The 19,144-nt window shown below is 51.7% G+C and overlaps 8 protein-coding genes across 8 annotated transcripts; 5 read left to right on the forward strand and 3 right to left on the reverse strand.

Annotated features, from left to right (window-relative positions):
* Positions 1–1,566: 1,566 nt before the first annotated feature.
* QC762_0029400 (uncharacterized protein) lies at positions 1,567–3,049 on the reverse strand. The gene is made up of 4 exons (XM_062883212.1): positions 2,749–3,049; positions 2,483–2,689; positions 1,817–2,447; positions 1,567–1,764 (listed from the first exon to the last, which is right to left on the reverse strand). Exons 1-4 carry the CDS (start codon positions 2,902–2,904, stop codon positions 1,733–1,735), a joined length of 1,026 nt encoding a protein of 341 aa, XP_062746543.1. The 5' UTR covers positions 2,905–3,049; the 3' UTR covers positions 1,567–1,732.
* A 499-nt stretch (positions 3,050–3,548) lies between these two features.
* Positions 3,549–3,998, forward strand: QC762_000530 (uncharacterized protein). Its single transcript, XM_062882810.1, has 2 exons — positions 3,549–3,790; positions 3,847–3,998. Exons 1-2 carry the CDS (start codon positions 3,587–3,589, stop codon positions 3,913–3,915), a joined length of 273 nt encoding a protein of 90 aa, XP_062746544.1. The 5' UTR covers positions 3,549–3,586; the 3' UTR covers positions 3,916–3,998.
* Positions 3,984–4,691, reverse strand: QC762_000540 (uncharacterized protein; the record flags this gene model as incomplete). The annotated part of the gene is made up of 1 exon (XM_062882812.1): positions 3,984–4,691. The coding sequence occupies one exon, from the start codon at positions 4,689–4,691 to the stop codon at positions 3,984–3,986; it is 708 nt and encodes a 235-aa protein (XP_062746545.1).
* A 1,814-nt stretch (positions 4,692–6,505) lies between these two features.
* QC762_000550 (uncharacterized protein) lies at positions 6,506–7,601 on the reverse strand. The gene is made up of 2 exons (XM_062882814.1): positions 7,031–7,601; positions 6,506–6,978 (listed from the first exon to the last, which is right to left on the reverse strand). Exons 1-2 carry the CDS (start codon positions 7,168–7,170, stop codon positions 6,594–6,596), a joined length of 525 nt encoding a protein of 174 aa, XP_062746546.1. The 5' UTR covers positions 7,171–7,601; the 3' UTR covers positions 6,506–6,593.
* QC762_000570 (uncharacterized protein) lies at positions 7,349–11,550 on the forward strand. Its single transcript, XM_062882821.1, has 3 exons — positions 7,349–9,569; positions 9,621–10,371; positions 10,426–11,550. The coding sequence occupies exons 1-3, from the start codon at positions 9,206–9,208 to the stop codon at positions 11,225–11,227; spliced, it is 1,917 nt and encodes a 638-aa protein (XP_062746547.1). The 5' UTR covers positions 7,349–9,205; the 3' UTR covers positions 11,228–11,550.
* A 300-nt stretch (positions 11,551–11,850) lies between these two features.
* Positions 11,851–13,991, forward strand: QC762_000580 (uncharacterized protein; the record flags this gene model as incomplete). The annotated part of the gene is made up of 2 exons (XM_062882823.1): positions 11,851–12,556; positions 12,620–13,991. Exons 1-2 carry the CDS (start codon positions 12,231–12,233, stop codon positions 13,989–13,991), a joined length of 1,698 nt encoding a protein of 565 aa, XP_062746548.1. The 5' UTR covers positions 11,851–12,230.
* Positions 13,992–14,691: 700 nt separating this feature from the next.
* On the forward strand, positions 14,692–16,267 carry QC762_000590 (uncharacterized protein; the record flags this gene model as incomplete). Its single annotated transcript, XM_062882825.1, has 3 exons — positions 14,692–15,490; positions 15,542–15,883; positions 15,936–16,267. The coding sequence occupies 3 exons, from the start codon at positions 14,692–14,694 to the stop codon at positions 16,265–16,267; spliced, it is 1,473 nt and encodes a 490-aa protein (XP_062746549.1).
* A 381-nt stretch (positions 16,268–16,648) lies between these two features.
* Positions 16,649–17,340, forward strand: MUP3 (low-affinity methionine permease; the record flags this gene model as incomplete). The annotated part of the gene is made up of 2 exons (XM_062882826.1): positions 16,649–17,090; positions 17,162–17,340. The coding sequence occupies 2 exons, from the start codon at positions 16,649–16,651 to the stop codon at positions 17,338–17,340; spliced, it is 621 nt and encodes a 206-aa protein (XP_062746550.1).
* Positions 17,341–19,144: the final 1,804 nt, after the last annotated feature.

A 19,144-nucleotide genomic window follows, 5' to 3' on the forward strand; every position in this document is an offset into this window, starting at 1 on the left:
CCACAATCTTCACCAAAACTCCCGTGATATCCACTGTGTCCCTACCTGAGCCATAAGGGTTCTCTGACGCCAGCTGCCTCGAAATATGGTGTATCGTTGCAGAAGAGACGAAAAGCGTAAACCTCTCGGGGTTCGGTACAAAACCGACTCTCCCGGTAACAGACCCAAAAGACCATGATGGAGCTGAGCCCACTGGCAAACGGTGGCTTGCTTGCTTGCGTTTTGGATTTGGTTTGTGTCTCCAAAGCAGTCCTCAAACCGCATGATCAGAGAGGATTCCGTAATAGTATTGCTGCGAAGTAACACGGCAGAGACGGTCGGCAATTCCGGCGAGTGCTGTGAGCCGGTCTGTCTCAACGGTCAAACACCTGGCCGAGAATTCAAGAACAACAAGCTGCCGGTGTAAGTGAACAATACTGGACATGTTACCCCGAGCTTCCTGGACGAGCGGACCGTGTATCTGTGTCAACATGTTGTCATGTCCCGTTTCGACTTAGTGTTGGCATTCGGTCTCTGTCCACGTCTTGATGGGGTTGACAAATGCCCTGCGAAAGACCAGGAACTGCTTGGGGACGCTACCCCAGAGTCGGCTCGCAAGACACCTCTTCGCTGCATTGGTGTAAATACTAGCCATCCTCGATGCCTCTTTTGCCCAATCCTCTTGACTGTCTTGCATGATGCAGAGCGTGTCGATCCAGAGATATGGTATACCAAGAGCTCTTGTTTTCCTCACTGCGTCCCGGAAAGTCTGAGGAAGATCGTCCAGCAGGAATCTGTCTTTCCAGATGGAAAAGGTTTTTGCTGTCAGCTTGACCTTGGTCGGCATAGACCATCCCCAACAAATGACTCAGTGCAATGTACGTTCCTCGAGACCCTTCCGGTGGTGTGCATAGTTGGATGCGGTTGGGGTTTGCAGTGGACTGATGGGCAGAGATAACTCTGGTAGGAAGCTGGGGGTTGGCAGGCCCAGAGCACTCAGAGTGGTGTTTTCGGCAATCATTCAACCATTCCTTGGCCAGATGCCAACATTCTGGAGAGTCTGAATGGTTGGCGAGCCATCTAGCCCAGCCAATACCCCTTCCTATTCCTTGCTCTTCCACCCGCTTGCAAATCCTGTCGCGGGTGCTTGAGTGTCAAAACAGCTCCAGGACGTGAACGCTGTTGTTGGCAATTTTGACATGGATCTGCAGAGGATCTCGAGGTTCAAGTGATGCTGGACAATCCACCAGTAAATCCAAAGCGAGTACCTGCTCCTGGAAGAAGTGTGAAGTCATAGAAAAAAGCAAGCCACACCCTGTGCATCCGGTGATGGCTGTGGCCTTGACCAGTTCAGAATCAACCTCTGGCAGACTAACGTTGAGATGGAAACATATTTGACATGTGGTGGTATTGTCCATGGCGTTCGCAATGCTGAAGCAGATGGAAAAATCATGGTCATGGATATCCTGATACAATGTTTTGGGGCCATTAAAAGCTCTGACGACTGGCGTCATGCAGGCTGACTCCTAGGCGTTCCGATAGGGCGCATTATGTGACAGTGTGGCTTGGAAGTATTGGCAAGCTGCATGAGGCATTTCGACGTCCAGATGTCTATCTACTATGCTGCTGAGTAAAACTAGTTCATGGAGGGTAGCCAGACTAGGTAGACCAACGGACTGTTTCTGTGCTTTAAACATGATTGTTCTCGCAATAAAGACCCCCCCCTGCCACTCTGATTTTCGCGTACCCTCGTCTACATAGCAACGCCCGGCAATTGTTTGAGCCCTGGTGTTAATACGGTCAGTATCAGATGACAAGCGAACAAGGCTTTCCTTACATCCTGAAAAGTCCTCTCTGACGAAATCACGAACAGTGCACTTGTTCTGCTGTGCAATGGTCTGAGACTTGAGCATGGGCGCGCTGACGTAGGTGTGCGCGTCCATGGCTCTTTGGAGCGAGTCCCCCTCCCAGCCAAAGACGTAGTCGGCATGATTGGCGAAGCCACTGCCATCTCCGCTCGACCAGAAAAATGGCTGGCTGCCATCAGCAGGCCAGTCTTCCTTGTTGTTAAAGGCACGTGTGTCCCACACTGTTTCGAGCAAGATCTGGGGCAGCCGCACAGGATGGGAAGCTGGGCATCGGCCTCCGGACTCAAATGTGCCTGTCTCGGGGTAGGCAACATGGTCTCTGTGGTTGGGAGAATCCAGGTTGACACCATCCCAGCAAGTCGGGAACCGATGGTTCGCCATGATTCCACCGCGGCAGGGAGTTGGGGGGAAGCTGATGTACTCGGGGGCACGGCTAGCCTGGCTCTCCATGCAGGTAAAGGTCAGTTGGCGCCAGTCTCTGGCTTGGTCTCGCGTGCTGTATGATGGGTCGCCAACCAGCATGCGAAAGCCGGGCTTGAAAGCGGTGACCTTTGACTTTTGTGCTGTGTCGAAAAGGGCATCGCTCATGTAGTAAACAACCTACACTGGATGTTAGCAGCTTTCAGCATGCGCATTAACAAACTTACCATGCCGCCATTGGTTCCCTCCATACCATTCTGGGCAATCTGGGGCACTCTCTTAAAGGTGCCATTCCTGGCACGGAAGAACATAACGGCTGTCCAGTAGTTGGAAAAGTCTTCGGTGAACTGGCAGGACGTGCATGTTGAGAGCTTGGGGAGATCGAACCCGTCTTTCGGGTCCATGGAGATATTGAAAGAGTTCTATTGGCACTGCAGGTTAGCTTCTTGGAAATGTTGTAGCAGGCAAGTGGTCTACATACACCTCCAATAATTTGATGAAGATGGGGCGATGGGCTTTGGCCGGGATTCACCAACGGATCTAGCCTCTGTACTGTCAGCTGGGAGCACCCAAACCGAAGCAAAGCCTGGGTGGGCGACAGCAGCCCAGAGGCGGCGAGAATGGCGTTCCACTTCATGGCGTGGATGGTAGGGAATAGGCACACAGGAGATCTCTTGACCAAAACCAGCAGGAGGATCAGACTGAAAAGAGTGTGAAAGGCCTGGGGTAGATATGGCAGTGGAAATGCTCAACCTGCTTGGAACAATGACTGCCGATCTAACAATACCAGTCTATCCACGAATTAGATGGGTGCTCTAAATTAGGCCTTCAAGACGTGTTGTTTAATAGAGTAGCACTATATTTCGGTTCGTGAACCGAGCGATAGTGGGTTTTGATGACGGGTAATATGCCATGCGCATCTCAACCCCGGGAGTTGGAGAAGTGGCAATAGTACTGAGCCCAGCTTCTGTTCAGTCCAGATCCCATGACGCATAGCCCGAGTCCTACTGTGACTATTCTCTGCCAATAATCACTTTGTAGATTGACCCGGCGTCGACTCCTCGGCCTCCTGGTTGGCTAGTCAAGAGAGGTGCTATATGAGCGGCTGTATTCCCATTCGACAGGAAAACTGCCGACTGGGTATAATCACAAACCATGCGCCGGATCCATTGCCGACGGAGTCGCCTTGTCATTGAGCCACACCCTCAGCGCGAGTGGAATCCAGCAAGTATATCTGAACATGCGTCTCAAGCGAGGTTTTGTGCGATTCCACATCACCACATCGGTTCCTACTTACTCTGCCCTTCACCAAACACACGATGCAGCTGTCCCTCGGTCTCCTCGCCCTGTGGGCTTCCACGTCCCTAGGACAGTCGATGCAGGAGTGCACACGAGAGCTCGCCAGGACAGATGAATGCGCCGATGTTATCAACCCCAATGCGTGCTACAACATGTACCGGTTCAACAGCGCGCGAACATTGTCATGTATCGAAGGCAAGGATGATGCCGAAAGAAAGAGAAAGGTAGACTTGGCCCAAAGATTTGATGTGTTGACCTCAAGGTACTGACATATTGCTAGGCTTGCATGTGTTGCACGTGTGTTGGGACCGTCATGTGCAACTGGCTGCGGACGAATCGTTACTGTTGAGGGTCGATGTTGGGAAACCCGGATGCATCTACAAGCAATCTTTTATTCTTCAATACTCAACATAAAAATCAGCTACTCAAAGCAGGCAGTTCTCGTGCCCATTTTCCCTCATTCTCAGCCCAGTCGGCGAGCCACTTGGCCAGAATTGATCTGTTCAACTTTCCCGTCCAGGCGTTGCTCACCGGGCCAGCTTGAGCCTCACCCTTTTCACGGTCCGCCCTCCAAGCCGTCTCATCGCTTCCTCCCAGGAGTATGGGCAACCTAAAGATGGTCCAGTAGATGTCTGCTTCCTCCTTGAAAACATTGGCAATCCCAAGCATGGCATTATATCCGGCTGGGAACATCCAGCTCACGCCTGTTCGCAGAATCCACCTCGAAAAGACGGCAGTGTCGTCCTCTGTATAGATGGAGATCGTGCCCATTGCAGCAATGCGCTTGATCCCGTGCTTCTTCATCACGGGCAGCACGTGGTTTTCATAGAATGCCGGATATGGAAGTGGTGTACGAGACGACATGGACTCCTGGATTGGGCCCATGAGGGATATGATTGCGCTGCACTGAGCAACGGCTTCACCGAGGGCTGCGTCATCGTCGATCTGGCCATGCACCACCTGAAGATTGTCGGGGTTGGAAGACACGAGATCGGCTGGGATTTTGGAAGCGGAGGTTGGGCGCACAAAGGCGATAACTCGCTTCTTGCGATGAAGAAGCTCGCGGAGAAGGCAGATGCCGGAGGGCCCGGTCGAGCCCAGAATGAGGATTGGTTTGTCTGCCATCAGATATGATCGCCAGCTGAAAAAATGCTGAACTACCTAGTTGCGAGACTGATGACATGGCGCGCGGAGGTCTTATCTTACCACGGGTCTGTGGGTGAGTGAGTAAGCAAGTGGGAGAAGGCAGAATAAATTAATCATCGGTGGGGCTTTTCTCCACTCACCCCGAACCAATCATTGGACACAATACACAATTATCCATTTCTTGGTGATTCCTCACAAGCCATGCTATACTTCGTGTACCTGTATCTGCAGCCTGTTGCTTTTTGGTTCTTTTGGGGCAGCCGGCGCATGAGTAGGCCGAAAGGTGTGTGGAGCATAGACGGCTGTGTTGGTGTCCCACAGCGTCTCCTCGCTCTGCGCTCGAGCTTGGTCTTCCAAGTCACTCCGTTCCCAGAGAGAGAGCTCGGCAGTGAGCATCGTCTCGGTTGCTCCAAAGCTCTTATTTTCCTTGGAGAAAGCAGACGACTTGTGCATTTTGTAGGTGTCTTTTTGCAGTGTTCGCGTTGTATGGGAGTAAAGGCTTCGGAAAGAGGCGGCACAGGCGACCGTGATTACTGTGAAATCTACATGTTAGACCTGCCCCTTGTCAATAGGAATCAATCTCACTCAATGTCATCTCAATCGTCCACAACAACATCCGACTTAGGCCCGGGAGGTGGATTGATGGCCATACGCGTTTCACATAATCGCTGCCACCAACATGGCAACAGTGAGACAACAGATCCCGCTAAGCATGAGCTTCTTCTTCCAAGGTATGGATGCGCGCCAGACGATATTGCCGGAAACCACAATAACCAAGACATCTGACGAGATATCCATGGCCATCTGAACGTAGCTCCGAGTGATTGTGACATTCTTGATGTCTGTCGCTCGACATTTTACTGTAAGAGTCAGTCAGCTATCAATATCAAGCGAGGGAAGCCTCCACTAACCGATGATGTCAAATCAACTGGCGGCGAAGCATTGAAAGTCCAGCATGCCGATTGTGACACCGTAGCTCGCCAGAATGTAGACGAGCACGCACCACCACAGGATTTGCTTATGCCGAATCTGCTTCCCAAGTCCGTGAAAGAGGACCATAAAGGCCAGCTTGATGAGCCACAACGATGTCCAAGTACACATGTAGCTTGCTGTGATTCCGCGAAGACCTTCGGTGGCCTTGTCCATAAAAGTCATGACCACAGATAGGTCGAAGTCATCGACATTTCAATCATGAGATAAAGGTTCTGGGCCAAGACGGTCCATAAGAGTGAGCAAGCAAGGCAGAGGATAAGTGAGGCAATGACCAGGCAGTCATCCGCCTTGAGCCTCTTTAATAGTCTGAGACGAAGATAAATCCGGGTTGCTACTATCATGATTGAGAATGCTGTCCCCGACCACATAAGCCCCTGGTGTAAAAGATGTGTGCGAGTAAGGTATTGTCTGACAGATAATCATTGGACTCGATGACATACCAGCAATGTTGCATGGGGAATGACTGGGTCTTTGAGCTGCGAGCCCACCAATAGGCCGAGGTCAGACATGTTCAAACCTGAGGACAAAAGAGTTATGGTGTCCGGAGCCACAATGTCAAGTCTCAGACCTTTGGAAATGCCTCGAAATTATATCTCGGTGCTGTGCGATGGACTCATCTCACTCAGTCGCCTTTGCGTCTTTGTTGGCTCACATAGGTGGTGTTGATCCATCACCTAGTTGCATGAAGAGCATTGCGTTGGCAGCTGTGCCACGTTTAGATCATTGCAAGACGCCTTGGGTCAATCATGGTGTTGTCGCTATTGCTGAACGCCACCCCCCTGCATTGCATCAACAGCAGTGTTTGGAAAAGCTTGCGGATCTTTATTTTTTTTCTCACTAAATCATCTGTCTGGTTGGCTCATCTGCATCTCGAGATCCAACTCACGGTTACTGAATCCACCAGTCCACCAAATACCCTGTGGCAAATGCAAAAACGCCCTTGTGCAGCAAATCCACGACTTGCTCGTCTACCGGCCAGGTCCAAGGCAAAGCTCCAACGCCCGTCCAATTTTCCAGCGTCTGGTCAATCAACAGCCTAACACCCATAAACATAAAGTCGGTGAATGGCCCTCTCATGCCCAAAGAATAACTTGCAACTGCTCTGATCACGGCAGCAGCTGCACCTTGGCCATAATGCATTGCCATGTTGAGACCCCACAACTGCTGGTCGCTTTGAGGAGTGACCCCAAGCAACCTAGCGAGAGTTTTGGCTGGCACGTAGGAGTTGGGGCGGCCTGTAAAAAACTGTTCGACTTTTTCGCTAACCGTCATACTGCAATTATTAGCGTTGCAAGTAAACGGCATTGACCTGAATGAGAACTTACGCAGCAACTCCTAAGAACCCGGCCGACAGACCATATACTATCACTCTACCCCAGGGCATGATGGGCCGAGGACGGATTGGGTCTATGGTCTGGCGCAAGGTTGGTGCAGATGGGCTTTGGTTAAGAGCTTTGGGGTCCATGGTCGGTGATGTGGTCGCCGAGTATTGTGACGATGTAAAGCGATTGCAAGTACGGCGAGGGAAACTTTGAGTTCAACAACAAAGCATCCGCTCGATAGTCTGTGACGTCACCACTTACTCATCCTCAAAACAAAAGCTTATCATACGGGGACTGGTAATCGCATACTGTATCTGAAAGCTCCAGCAAACAAAAGATTATTTTCATATGTACTGGCGATGTGCAAGGTGAGGTAAAGCGGAAGAGGAGGAAGGGAACGGCTGTTCAAATTCAGATGTTGACACTGACAGAACGGCACAAAAGGTCACCGACTCGTTGTGTAACTTAACTTCGTCCATAGCATTGATTCCACACTCCGGTTGTGTTTTTAACAGCTTCGGCCCCAGAATCCTATTGATAGCTATCGAGATGTTTGTTGCATTCCACCTGCGCTTGCCGAGAAGTCGTGCCTTTGCATTGATCGGCCGAAGGAAGGAAGCGCCAAGCGAAATAACTGCCCCCAACAACAGCATCTTCCTGAGCCATGCGCCCTGCTGTGCCGCATCTTGGCGCCCCCAGCCGACCTGCACAGCCAAATCGATGGGACCGGGAGTTGCATCTCGCGAACAATCCTTCCCTCTTCCTACTCCTACTTTTTCTTCTCTAGATCTTGATCCGGCGGTCCTGCAGCGACCACAATGCGAACGCTACTCGCTCTCGCGCTTCTCAGTGCTCAGGCGGTCGGCCAGAATGGCCACAATGATGTCTGGTTCATCTACCCAACCGAAGGCCACACATATCAACACATGGACACGATCAACGTCACATATGAAAGCCCATTTTCAACCCCAACGCTATTCGGCTGGTGCGATGGAGGCGGCCGCAACTTTTACGACCTAGCGGGTGCCAGGATACAACGCTTCGGTTGCTGTTGTGCTCAACTTCACCTCTGGCACACCATGTTGGTTCAACCTTAGGCCAGGAAGAGTAGCTGGATTTGGCGCCAACAGCCCATCTTTCAATCTCCTCGGCGTCGAACGGCCTTCTGGAGGCATCGTTCACGGACCCGACACGTCTGAATCCGACCGCACCCCGCCAGAGTTCCCAACCACATCCGCAACCACATCCCCAACACCGACGACGGCGGCTCCTACGGAAAGCCATGTCCTGTATGAAAGTAACGTCAGTCCCGGCGAGCAACATGAACCTACACCAACAACAACCCCAAATCCAGAACCGCCCGACGAGAAATTCCGCGGGGATGGCGGCGGGCTAGGTGGTGGGCAATCAGCAGGCATCGTTGTCGGCGCCATCGTCGGCGTCCTTGCCATCACCGCCGGCTTGTTCTTTTGGTGGAACAGGAGGTCCAGACGGGCACTCGGGAGAGCAAATACCGCAGCATGATGGCTCTCACCACAGTCACTGCTAACATCACAGCGGCCAGGCCCTTTCATGGCAACACGAAGGGGGAGCAGCAAGTCCATGGAGCCAAAGCCCCGCAACCTACGTAAATGGTCACCAATACAACGGAGCGTGCACATGTATGTGTCCCACGCGCGGGCAACCCCAAGTCAAACGGTGGCCGGTAGAAGTGAGCAGCACGAATTCACCATCGGAGCTCTCGTCATCAGATCCTGCGTGGGTGTCGAAACCAAAATACGAAATGCCGGCTTGAGGGCGGTTTTCATGTAAATACACAGAGCTTTTCAATGCCAAACGTTGTCAACACCAACTTGTGGAGAACAAGACCCAAAAGACGGAAGCTAGGGGGCTTGGCATACCAGATTTAAGGGGCAGACCTTCCTGAATGGCATGGCTGGTAATTTCTAATGTTATCATCGGGTCATGCCAAACGACAGTGGCCGTTTCATCGCCTCGAGACAATGATTGGATGCGGTTTCAGGAAGCTCCCCTTGGGCGACATCGCCAGTCTTGGCCAGGCGCCCTCCATTTTGAGTGTGAACAATAAAGCCGGGACAAAAGTATATAAATTCTTACAAAATACGCCAGTATCGTGTGGTTTGTTAATGTCGAGCCTCTTGTCGAACCCAAACAACCATGCCAACAGCCTCAAAGGTTAGCCACATCATCGGGGCAGTCGGTCTGGTTCTTGTCACCGTCCTGTACATTGCGCTTCTGCTGATACCATGGGTCCATACATGTGGCCTCAGCACCGGCCCCGTCTGGGTATCAAATCCCAAGACGTGGACAGAGCTACCTCGTGGGGTTGAACCCATCAATGTGGACCGCATGGCCGACTACGACAAAGCGATTAAGACCATGAACACCATCACCTCCATCGTCGCCATACCAGTCGTGTACGCCGTCGTCCAACGTGCTGCCAGTGTTGGGTCGCAGTCCAAGCATAACTTGTGGGACAATGCCGCCTTGTCGTGGTTGGCAGTCATCCTCATCATGATCAGTACGTCACTCATTCTGATCGTTAATCCTCTTGCTAACTCATCATGTCCAGCTCTGATTCTACCTCCCATTCGCACTCTTGTCGTGAGCCATGAGACCATCAAGGTTCCAACCTCCTTTCTCGGCCAAGGTGTTAAGGCTCTTGACGCTACACCTCAAATGCTAGAGATGGTGAGCGAAAATGGGGTGGTGGAAAAAGTCAAACACGGCCTGGTCAACTCCCAAGAGTCTGATAGACACCCACAGTTATGGCCCGAAGCTGGCCAGGCATCAGACGTGTCAACAACACCCTCTCTCGGCGGGTTTCGTCCAGCCAATGAGCCTGACATAATGGATCTTTCCCACCAACACATGTTTGTTTCATTAGTCCCCAGACTGAACACGGGCTACTACCGAAGCCATGCTTTGCGGATGAAGAGTCTTCCGGATTGCAAGGCGATTGCCCTGTTTCCCCCGGTTTGCTCTGGACCAAGACCATTTGCAAGAGTCTTTGAATCACCAAACACCTTGGTGACTGTTTGCGTACCCGGGGCATCAGGACGCTCGCCATGGCCGGACAGGAGCCAAGACAGACGCGAGATCAAGGAAGATCTGTTTATACGGATGGTCCGGAATGTTTTGACTGGTGATGTCCGAAATCCTTCGCAAATCAGGCATCAGAAAACATACCATTGCACAGCAACCACGACAAGGGGGTACTTTGAGTTGCCCAACTACCTCAACGAAGAGAAAGTTGGGCCACTGCTAAACACATTCCCTAATCTGGGGCTTGATGACCTAGAAGGGCACTTTGTCGACGTGAGGTAAGTCTGCTTACTCCCTCTGGCTTTCGGCAAAGTGATGCTTACATCAACCAGTCCTAATCGTGACGTGCCGCTTCGCAGCCCCGATTTTGTTCAAAACTTTACCACCGATCCATTCTTATCCCTCGGGCCGACCGAGCCATCAAACATTGCCCCAGGGCCGCTCATGATCTCCGCCCAGGCTCTTTTTGGTAACCAAACTTGGTTCCACACCCTGGCTCGGGCTTTTGTCAACAGCACGACGTCCAACAATGCATCGCTCCCGCGACTTGACGCCCTGGAGACGCTTCAGATGGTGTGCTTGGAAAACAACATGCCTCTGGCACGGTTTTCTGCCTTTCCTCCAGCCGAGATGGTCATTTCTGACCGCCGCATGTCCAAGGAATGTCAATCTGTTCTCACTCCCCGGAGCAGGCAAGAGGACAGAATCACAGAGCAACAAGCCGCGACCAAGCTGGAAAACATGATGAACGACTTCCTTTCAGTGTTTGAACGAGGGCCCAACACGACCTTGTGGACTGCCATGGTTCTGGCAAACGAAGCCGTCTTGCAGGCCGCCACCCAGGATAGTACGTTGGCGCGCAAAGTGTTTGTCGATCTGGGCCAGGTGATGACGGACAAGCCCGTCCTAACCCAAGGCGCAGTTGTTGGTGTGAGCCTTCTCGTTGCGTTCCAGGTATTGGGGCTGGTAGTTTTGGCAGTGTATTTGATGATTGGGAGCTTTGAACCAGCCTGGTTCATGAAGAGATTTGCGGGCGATGGGGAGACGGGGCCTGGTAGCAAAGGGGAAACGAACGAGTATGATGAGGAACCCCTGAGGGAACTGAGCATGCCAGCGGGTAGTGAGAGACGGTAGGGGTCGATGTGTGCACGGGCCCTATATACGAATGGCATGCTTGAACCAAGACGACTGACTCGATGAGTTGCAACATTGGATGGCCAGCACGATTCATGCGTCCTTGGCTCTGAAATGTGCTGCTACCCTTGAGTCTCATTTTGCGGCATCGCAGATGACGTGATGGTCGGTTATGCAGTTGTGAATATCATCCCCCACGCTGACCATGCCCCCCACCAAACATGACCGGTTGAGAGCGGATTTAAGCCGGGGCCAGAATGGTGTCACTTTGCTGTCTTTGACGCGACTCGAAAATTCCGCCATAGATAACCCCAACCCTTCCCCTTTATGCCGCTGTTGTTGTCGTTGAAAGAAGCACGCCATTATCCTGGCCTCTGGCAACCATGCTGTGTAGAAATGATAGTTTGAGTAGCTGGGCTTTGCCAACGACGTGCATACTACTTTGGCCCTAGTGGTTCTGTCTGTTGTAGAGGTCCAAACTGGTCGTTGAACAACAGGGACATCACAAACGACATCGGAGATATGCACTTTGCCGCATCAAAAGGGCTGGAAGCGCGGGGTGGACGTCTGTCGGGACCTATATCCCGGATCTAGGGCAAGATCCCAGTGGGAATCCATCCCACAGAACAGACAACATCCCAGTGGCTGCTCTGGTGGCCGTCGACTCTCCCGAGGTGCAATGCAACTTGCGCATATCACACAATGCCATACACGTGCAAGATTGCGCCATTGATAACAGCTCCAAGGTGGAAAGACTGTCATTCCTGACCATGGCGCAAGACTTCCTGGTGTTGACAACATTGCTACAAACTGCAACCCTGGCGAGTAAGAGGCCGGGAACGCTGACGTTGTGGTTGAGGATCGCCCTGGCTCTATATAAACCTCTCCCACATGTTACATCCGCGGAGATGCAAACTGTGTCTCAGGCGGTACCTACAGCACGCAGTCCTACCCAGCACATCTTCCATCTTGGTTTCCGGCCTGCTGGAACGCTGCCGTCAACATGACTCCCACCAACCACGACTCCAAAGACACAAAGGAGGTGGCCTCTCCGTCGCCAAAGATCTTTGCTGACGAGAAGAAGAAGACGGATACCGGCCTCAGCAGCTCAGACTCTGGTTCAGTCTCCCAAGAGTCACTCGTTGATGCTGATGGTTATGGTTCAACCAACGATCACATCTTTTCTGATCCGGCTGTGGCGGATCACTGGCGCACCACATACGAAAATGTAAATTACGAGAACAGACATCGCTTCGACCCCAGCTTTACCTGGTCGGCCGAGGAGGAGCGGAAGCTGGTCAAGAAGATTGACCGTAGAATCATGCTTTGGTACGTACCTACCACACACTCTTTCCAAAATGGAATTCTCTTACTAATGGATTCGGTCTGCAGGGCATGGATCATGTTTTGTGGTCTCGATTTGCATCGTCGAAACATCAACCGCGCCATTACGGATAGGATGCTGGAAGAGATTGGCATGGACACGAACGACTTCAATTACGGCCAGACCTTGTTCTTGGCGTCTTTCTTGGTGGCGGAACTTCCATCTGGGCTCATCAGCAAGAGGGTCGGTGCTGACCGTTGGATTCCCTTCCTCATCTGCAGCTGGTCCATTGTGGCTGGCTCGCAGGCGTTCCTCAAGACCAAGGCTGGATTTTATGTCATTAAGGTGTTATTGGGCTTCCTGATGGGCGGGTTCATCCCCGACATTGTGCTGTGGCTCACCTACTTCTTCAAGTCCAACGAACTGCCCACCCGTCTCGCCTGGTTCTGGACGGCCCTCAGCACGGTGAACATTGTCGGTTCTCTTCTCGCTGCTGGCATCCTCAAGATGCGAGGAATTGGTGGCTGGAGTGGTTGGCAGTGGCTCTTTCTGCTCGAAGGCATCGTGACACTCCTTATCGGCACCTTTTCGTGGGTTCTCATGCCCCCCGGACCCTGTCAAACCCGTAACTGGTTCCGGGGCAAAGACGGCTGGTTTTCAGATCGCGAGGAATCCATCATTGTGAATCGGCTGCTCCGCGATGACCCCTCCAAGGGCGACATGAACAATCGCCAGGGTGTTGGTCTTGTCCTCCTCTGGAAGACCATCAAGGACTGGGAGATGTGGCCGTTGTATCTCATTGGTTTGACCACCTACATCCCCCCTTCGCCCCTCAACACCTATATGTCCTTCATTTTGCGACAAATGGGCTTTGGCGTCTTTGAAGCCAACTTGATGGCCATTCCGGCTCAGTTCATGTTTGCCGTCAACTTGCTCATCATCACTTGGGTGTCCAAGCGATTCAAAGAGAGGTCAATCGTCTCCTCCATCAGCAACATTTGGATGTTTCCCTTCTTTGTGGCCTTGGTCGCATATCCGAATGCTTCTCCATGGGCTCGCTATGGAATCATGACTGGTCTTTTGTCCTACCCTTACTGCCACGCCATTCTGGTCGGCTGGAACGCACGCAACAGCAACGCGGTCCGGACAAGAGCCGTGTCGGCTGCCCTTTACAATATGTTTGTCCAGAGCGGCAACATCCTCGCCAGCAACATTTACCGTGACGAGGATAGGCCGTTTTACGTTCGTGGAAACCGGATTTTGCTTGGTATTGTCTGTTACAACATTGTGCAGTTTTACTTTGTCAAAGCCTTTTACATCTGGAGGAACAAGCTGAGAGACGCCAAATGGAATGAGCTCACACCGGAGCAACAGGAGGATTATACTCTCAACAGCAAGGACGAGGGCCTGAAAAGACTGGATTTCCGGTTTGCTCACTGATTGTTGGATCCATGCCTAGAGAAGAGGGAAGAGATGGTCGGATAGGAGCAGACTTTGGAGTTGAAGTTGAGTGGGAGGTACGACAAACCCTATATTAGCAGGGAAATCAGGCTGTTTTGGAGTTTATGATATCAGGGGAAAGAAAAGTAGCTTTTGTTTTGTATTCATGACCTCACTCTTCTTGTCCTCCGCATGCCAGTGTCAGTGTCATGACCACCCCTAACCCTAATTTCAGCTCTGAACACGACCCCTGTCTCTGTCTCAGACCAATTAACAGACATAGTTCATCTCTTCTACTTACCAAGTGTCACAGACCAACACGTCAGAAAATTGCATCTTTTGTGCGACTTTCTGTTGGGTCAGTTTTGACCAAAACAGACCTTCTTGAGCCAACACCACGATGAGCCCAACGATGCTGCTTTCAGGGGGACCTTTCCAGTTTCGAGTTAGCGTGTCTTAATCACCCCACACAGTGACCCAGTCAGCGGGCCGAGATTCGGTGGCATGTGGATCGATGCGGCACACCGCTCTTCCCTGTCAATCTCATTTTTGACTCCTCTTTTGACGTTGTCAAACCCTAGGTGTGCGGTACCTCGCGGCTAGGGACCCCCCTTTGTTCTTGCTTCCTGTGATTCCCACAGTCCCTGACTTGGCACAGCCTGTACGCCCTCGATTACTAGACGGCGGGAGTATCTTCGAGATGGAGCTTTTCCCTGACCTGGGGGCATGGCTGTTCCGTTCTGTCAGGCGCGATACCTTTGCCGAAAGCCCCATTCTAGCAATCCAGAGGCTTAAGTTGCTCCCCCAACCAATCGGAGACTCGGACAAGGACGTGCTGGTCGGTGCTGTCCTCAACTTGGGATCCAGTCTGTCTCAGGCCCTCCACATCCTCCTCGAATTGCTGCCCGAAGATAAAGCCGGCGAGCGCCTCGGGGAGATACTCTGCCCAACCCTGGGGCAGCTCCTGGCCTCTCTTCAAACTACCCTGTCTGCTTTTGAAGACCAGACACCGACAAGACAAGTATCTTTACGAGGTGGACGACTGAAGCATAGCCGGTCTGAATCAGCGCTGCGATCCGCAGCCAGCTTGCCCAAACTCACTCCCCGTCCACTTACACCGATATTGATGAAAAGGACGCCGCCTGAGACTCCAAAGACACCTCGGCCAAGCGAAGGTGTAATCCATACACGTGTTGTCTCCAGTCCGTTACGATTTGCGAGACCGGCTGCCAACCAGACAAGGTCACGCCATCATCGAAAAGACACAGAAGAGTTTCCGAGGCTACATGAAGATATCTCTACCCCACATCGACAACATGCACAAAAGCGCCAACCACCAACACCTCCAGCATCTTACAGGCAAGAAACATCCGGCCTTCAGAATGCTCTAAAGTCCGAGTTGAGAGTCCAGGCTGCCATCAGGGTAGCAGTTGACTCTTTGGAATTTGCCGAAGGTCAGCTCCAGCTAGTCAAAGAAATTAATCAATTGCATGGAGGCAGTCAGTCGCCCCCCCTTTTCTGATTCAAGGTAGAGCCGCTAACCCCGACAGGCTTCGATCTTATGCAAAAAAACTTCTACTCTGGCTACAATAACCTCTTGCTACGTGCGCTCGAACTTGAGCAGCTGGAGTCTGAGCGGTCGTCATCAAGGCCAGTTACTAACAACGATCCGTCGAGGTCGGGTCATCAAAGACAGCAGCCATCTATACATGTTTCTTTCCCAGCAAACATGCCCACGCCACCCTACAATGCCTCGAGCCCTCTTCGGGCTGGCATGTCGAGGGGCAACACAACAGTCCCAGCGAGGATGCCAACCTCGGACTCGGAGGGAGAGATTGGTTCAAGACAAGGAATGAAAAGGAGAAACACGATACAGGGCATCAAGCAAGAGAGTATGTTTGCCAAGTACCTCGCAATGGACTTGAACTGACCAATATCCCATAGATGATCAAGACTTTGTTAGACCAGCCATCAAACGTCGGTTATCGCTAGCAGAAGAATTAGCACTGGCGGATGACGACTCTGACTCTGATTACGGCCACAGCGGCAGTGAGAACGGAGATGAGTCTGCTACCGACATGGCGGGTGAAGCGAGTGAGGAAGAGGCGAGTCAACAGAGCGAGAGTCAGGCTGACAGTGACGATGACGATGGTCGGTATGATAGCGACCACCACGGCGGTGGGGGGGAAGAGAGTAGTAGCAGCTCAAACGAGTTTGCCATGGGAGAGCACGACGGGAGGAACGACCCGACAGTGAAACAGGCGAAGTATTTATAAATACCAGCGTGAATAGGCAGGGGTACAAATGGGAACGGGAAGCACATTTTTCATAAATGCGTCCAAGGTATATATCACAAGCATGAAATTACCGGTTTTCGAGACTGGGGTGAGGATTGGGTTGGACATGAATGGTGTGACGCGGCGCGGTCCAATGCCGGGCCAAGCACGCGATCTCCTGTCCCTCACACGCAAACTGATGCGATTCCGTCCATATTGCCATCTACGCAACCTTTTGGAACAGGCCCGCTTTGGTCTACAAATCCAACATGCCGTGGATTCCGGTTCTGTGGTGGAAAATGCTGTTTCCGCGATCCATCAACATTTTTGTTTCGACAAACATTTGGCAACAGGTGAACGAATGTACAGCCCGAGGTAGATATGTGTGTACTAGCTGTTTACTTTCTCAGAATGCCTTACCAGTCAACTTCACATGGAGAGACGACACCTCTTCTTCGAGCGCCGCTCTCAGCTGCCGTCGTCCACATCAGCCAAGGCCACCGACGTCAGAAATCCAGCTCGACATCCGCCTCGTCCACAACACTCAAAAGCGGTGATATCATCTCGACAACTCGCAGAGACATTGAAGATGATGTGCTTCCCGAGACAGCCGCCCTGGGACGTACTCTAAGTTGGAGAAGTGCCTACATTTTGATCATCTCGCGGGTCATCGGGTCTGGCATCTTTGCAACTCCGGGGAGCATAATCAGTTCAGTGGGGAGTATCGGTCTCATCCTCACCCTTTGGGTCGCCGGTGCCGTTTTGAGTTGGTTTGGATTGGCTGTTGGATTGGAATATGGATGTACGCTTCCACGCTCAGGTGGTAAGTCAATCTCGGCTATCCTCAACAACAGCATCCTCACTTACACACGTCCGTTTTGAAATCTGCCACAGGCGACAAGGTATACTTGGAATTCACTTATCGTCGCCCTCCATTTCTGGCGTCCACCATTGTAGCTGTTCACGCTGTACTTTCGGGGTTCACAGCAAGCAACTGTATCGTTTCTGGCGAGTTCTTCCCGGTCAAGGGAAATGTATTGCCGCTTTTGGACTTGGGTGGGGTGTGTAGTTAGGAGCAGCACTGCCTCTTCCACCCTACCCTCCTGCCCATTTCAGCCTGGAAAAAATGTGTTTGATTTCGAAATGTCCAAATTAACCAGCTTGAGTTCGAATACTTGATTTACAAGTCAAGGTAAAGGCCTAGTTAAATCGTCATATAACCAATATACTACTTATCTTAACTACAGTTCCGTTTCATATTTACATACATACCTAAGCTCCTTTATCGCATTCAATCAATAAATTAGCACTTATAGCGTTATATTTCCCTAGTTCCTTAGTATCAGCTGCCGCTTTCGTAGGCTTAGTTACTGCAGTTAAATTATCTTGGGAGCTGTCTCGTATGATAAAGAAGAAATATGAGCAGCGTATACTAAAGGATCATGCCAATGAAATTAACACCAGGCTGCAAGTAAGACTTTATGCCACACGACAAACAAGTAATCAACCGCATCACGGCCTAACCGCTATCTACCTGCACAATCAATGGTTGGAATTGAGGCGGACAATGAAATGCCTCGCGGCTGCTAAAGGAAACCAGATCAAATAAAGTTTGTTGTGGCGCTTGGAACTACGTCAAGCTAACTAGCCCGATCTCGAGTTGTTCAAGTGGGCTAAATGACGTTTCGACTAAGTGTTCTAGAGCTACCTGTCTACATGGCGAAACAGAATACTCGAATGGATGAAAGAGGCGGGATCTAGAAGGATCTAGAGTATTGCGACGGGCTATAAATTAACGGAGCCCCCCAGACCCCTCCTGTGTCACGCTATGATAGAAAAAAAAGAGAGAGAGAAAGAATGAAAGATCAGCTTAGGTGTCTGTCGTGAACGTGATAGTTAGGACGCGTCCCGAAGAACAGCCAATAGCAACGGTTGATGCCGCTACAGCTGAACAGCTTGGCTGATATTCCAGAGGCAGCCATAGCCGGTTTTCTGAGTCCTTCGTAATCCATCTGTTGCCCAAGCCAATGCTATAGCCTTGGTAATGTGGGGGATTGGCATCGTCTAATTTGGATGCGATCAGCTTCGAATCGAGGGAAGACGCTACCGACCTGGCGTTACTGTAATCACCCTCGAGCGTCTGCGTACATGACCCCGTGGCCGCATCCCAGATCTTGATGGTGTTGTCGTCTGATCCTGACGCAACCCACTTCGAATCGGGCGAGAACGCTACCGACCAGACTGAAGAGCCATGTCCCTCGAGCGTCTGCCGGCATGCATTCCAATTATCCTCTACAATTGGCCCCGAAGTAATCCACTTCCGTTCTTCCTGCGTAAACGCTGCCGTCGGGGTCGAGACTGGCCTTCCTCCTTTTCAACTCTTTTCGAGTGGGGGTAATCCTGACTTGATGGTTGTCCGTGGCGTTGTTGGAAATAAATTCCCAGGCATCATATTTGGATACCAGCGTACCTGCATCTGCGGACTCCTGATCCTCCAGCTTGAGCTCCAGTGACGGCGTCTGGGTTTTGCTCATGTTGTCATCGGTGACGCCGGTCCTGCTAAGGGGTGGTATTGCGGCATCGACTCTGCCATCACAAACAGACGTATCAAGCCGCTGTTCGAGCCGAGAGCTAATGTGGAGGGATACAGTGTGCCGAAACGCCCGCACAGTGGTTGCGAAGATTGACCGGCCACGACCTCATTGATGCGATCTTCATGCGAACAAGTCCACAACCTCGCTGGAGTCTTACAGAGAAAGGGCCAGGAAGAATGAGGGACCGTTTTTCCTGTCGAATAATTCGATATTGTTGTACCAGGGAGGTCTGGTGGTCCCCGAGGAGGACGGCATGCGCGCCAGAGTGCTCGACGAAGTGCAC

This window comes from Podospora pseudocomata (assembly GCF_035222375.1).
Source record: "Podospora pseudocomata strain CBS 415.72m chromosome 2 map unlocalized CBS415.72m_2, whole genome shotgun sequence".
Taxonomy (NCBI): Eukaryota; Fungi; Ascomycota; class Sordariomycetes; order Sordariales; family Podosporaceae; genus Podospora; species Podospora pseudocomata.

Bases quoted from the DNA above. Each gene is read 5' to 3' on its own strand.
- QC762_000550 (XM_062882814.1), bottom strand. From the start codon at position 7,170: ATGGACCCCAAAGCTCTTAACCAAAGCCCATCTGCACCAACCTTGCGC. The intron at 6,979-7,030 runs GTAAGTTCTCAT...TAATAATTGCAG, and splicing joins GGGTTCTTAGGAGTTGCTGC to TATGACGGTTAGCGAAAAAG.
- QC762_000570 (XM_062882821.1), top strand. From the start codon at position 9,206: ATGCCAACAGCCTCAAAGGTTAGCCACATCATCGGGGCAGTCGGTCTG. The intron at 9,570-9,620 runs GTACGTCACTCA...CATCATGTCCAG, and splicing joins AGTCATCCTCATCATGATCA to CTCTGATTCTACCTCCCATT. The intron at 10,372-10,425 runs GTAAGTCTGCTT...TACATCAACCAG, and splicing joins GGGCACTTTGTCGACGTGAG to TCCTAATCGTGACGTGCCGC.
- QC762_0029400 (XM_062883212.1), bottom strand. From the start codon at position 2,904: ATGAAGTGGAACGCCATTCTCGCCGCCTCTGGGCTGCTGTCGCCCACC. The intron at 2,690-2,748 runs GTATGTAGACCA...CAGTGCCAATAG, and splicing joins TTCATCAAATTATTGGAGGT to AACTCTTTCAATATCTCCAT. The intron at 1,765-1,816 runs GTAAGGAAAGCC...TATTAACACCAG, and splicing joins CAGAGAGGACTTTTCAGGAT to GGCTCAAACAATTGCCGGGC.
- QC762_000530 (XM_062882810.1), top strand. From the start codon at position 3,587: ATGCAGCTGTCCCTCGGTCTCCTCGCCCTGTGGGCTTCCACGTCCCTA. The intron at 3,791-3,846 runs GTAGACTTGGCC...ACATATTGCTAG, and splicing joins ATGCCGAAAGAAAGAGAAAG to GCTTGCATGTGTTGCACGTG.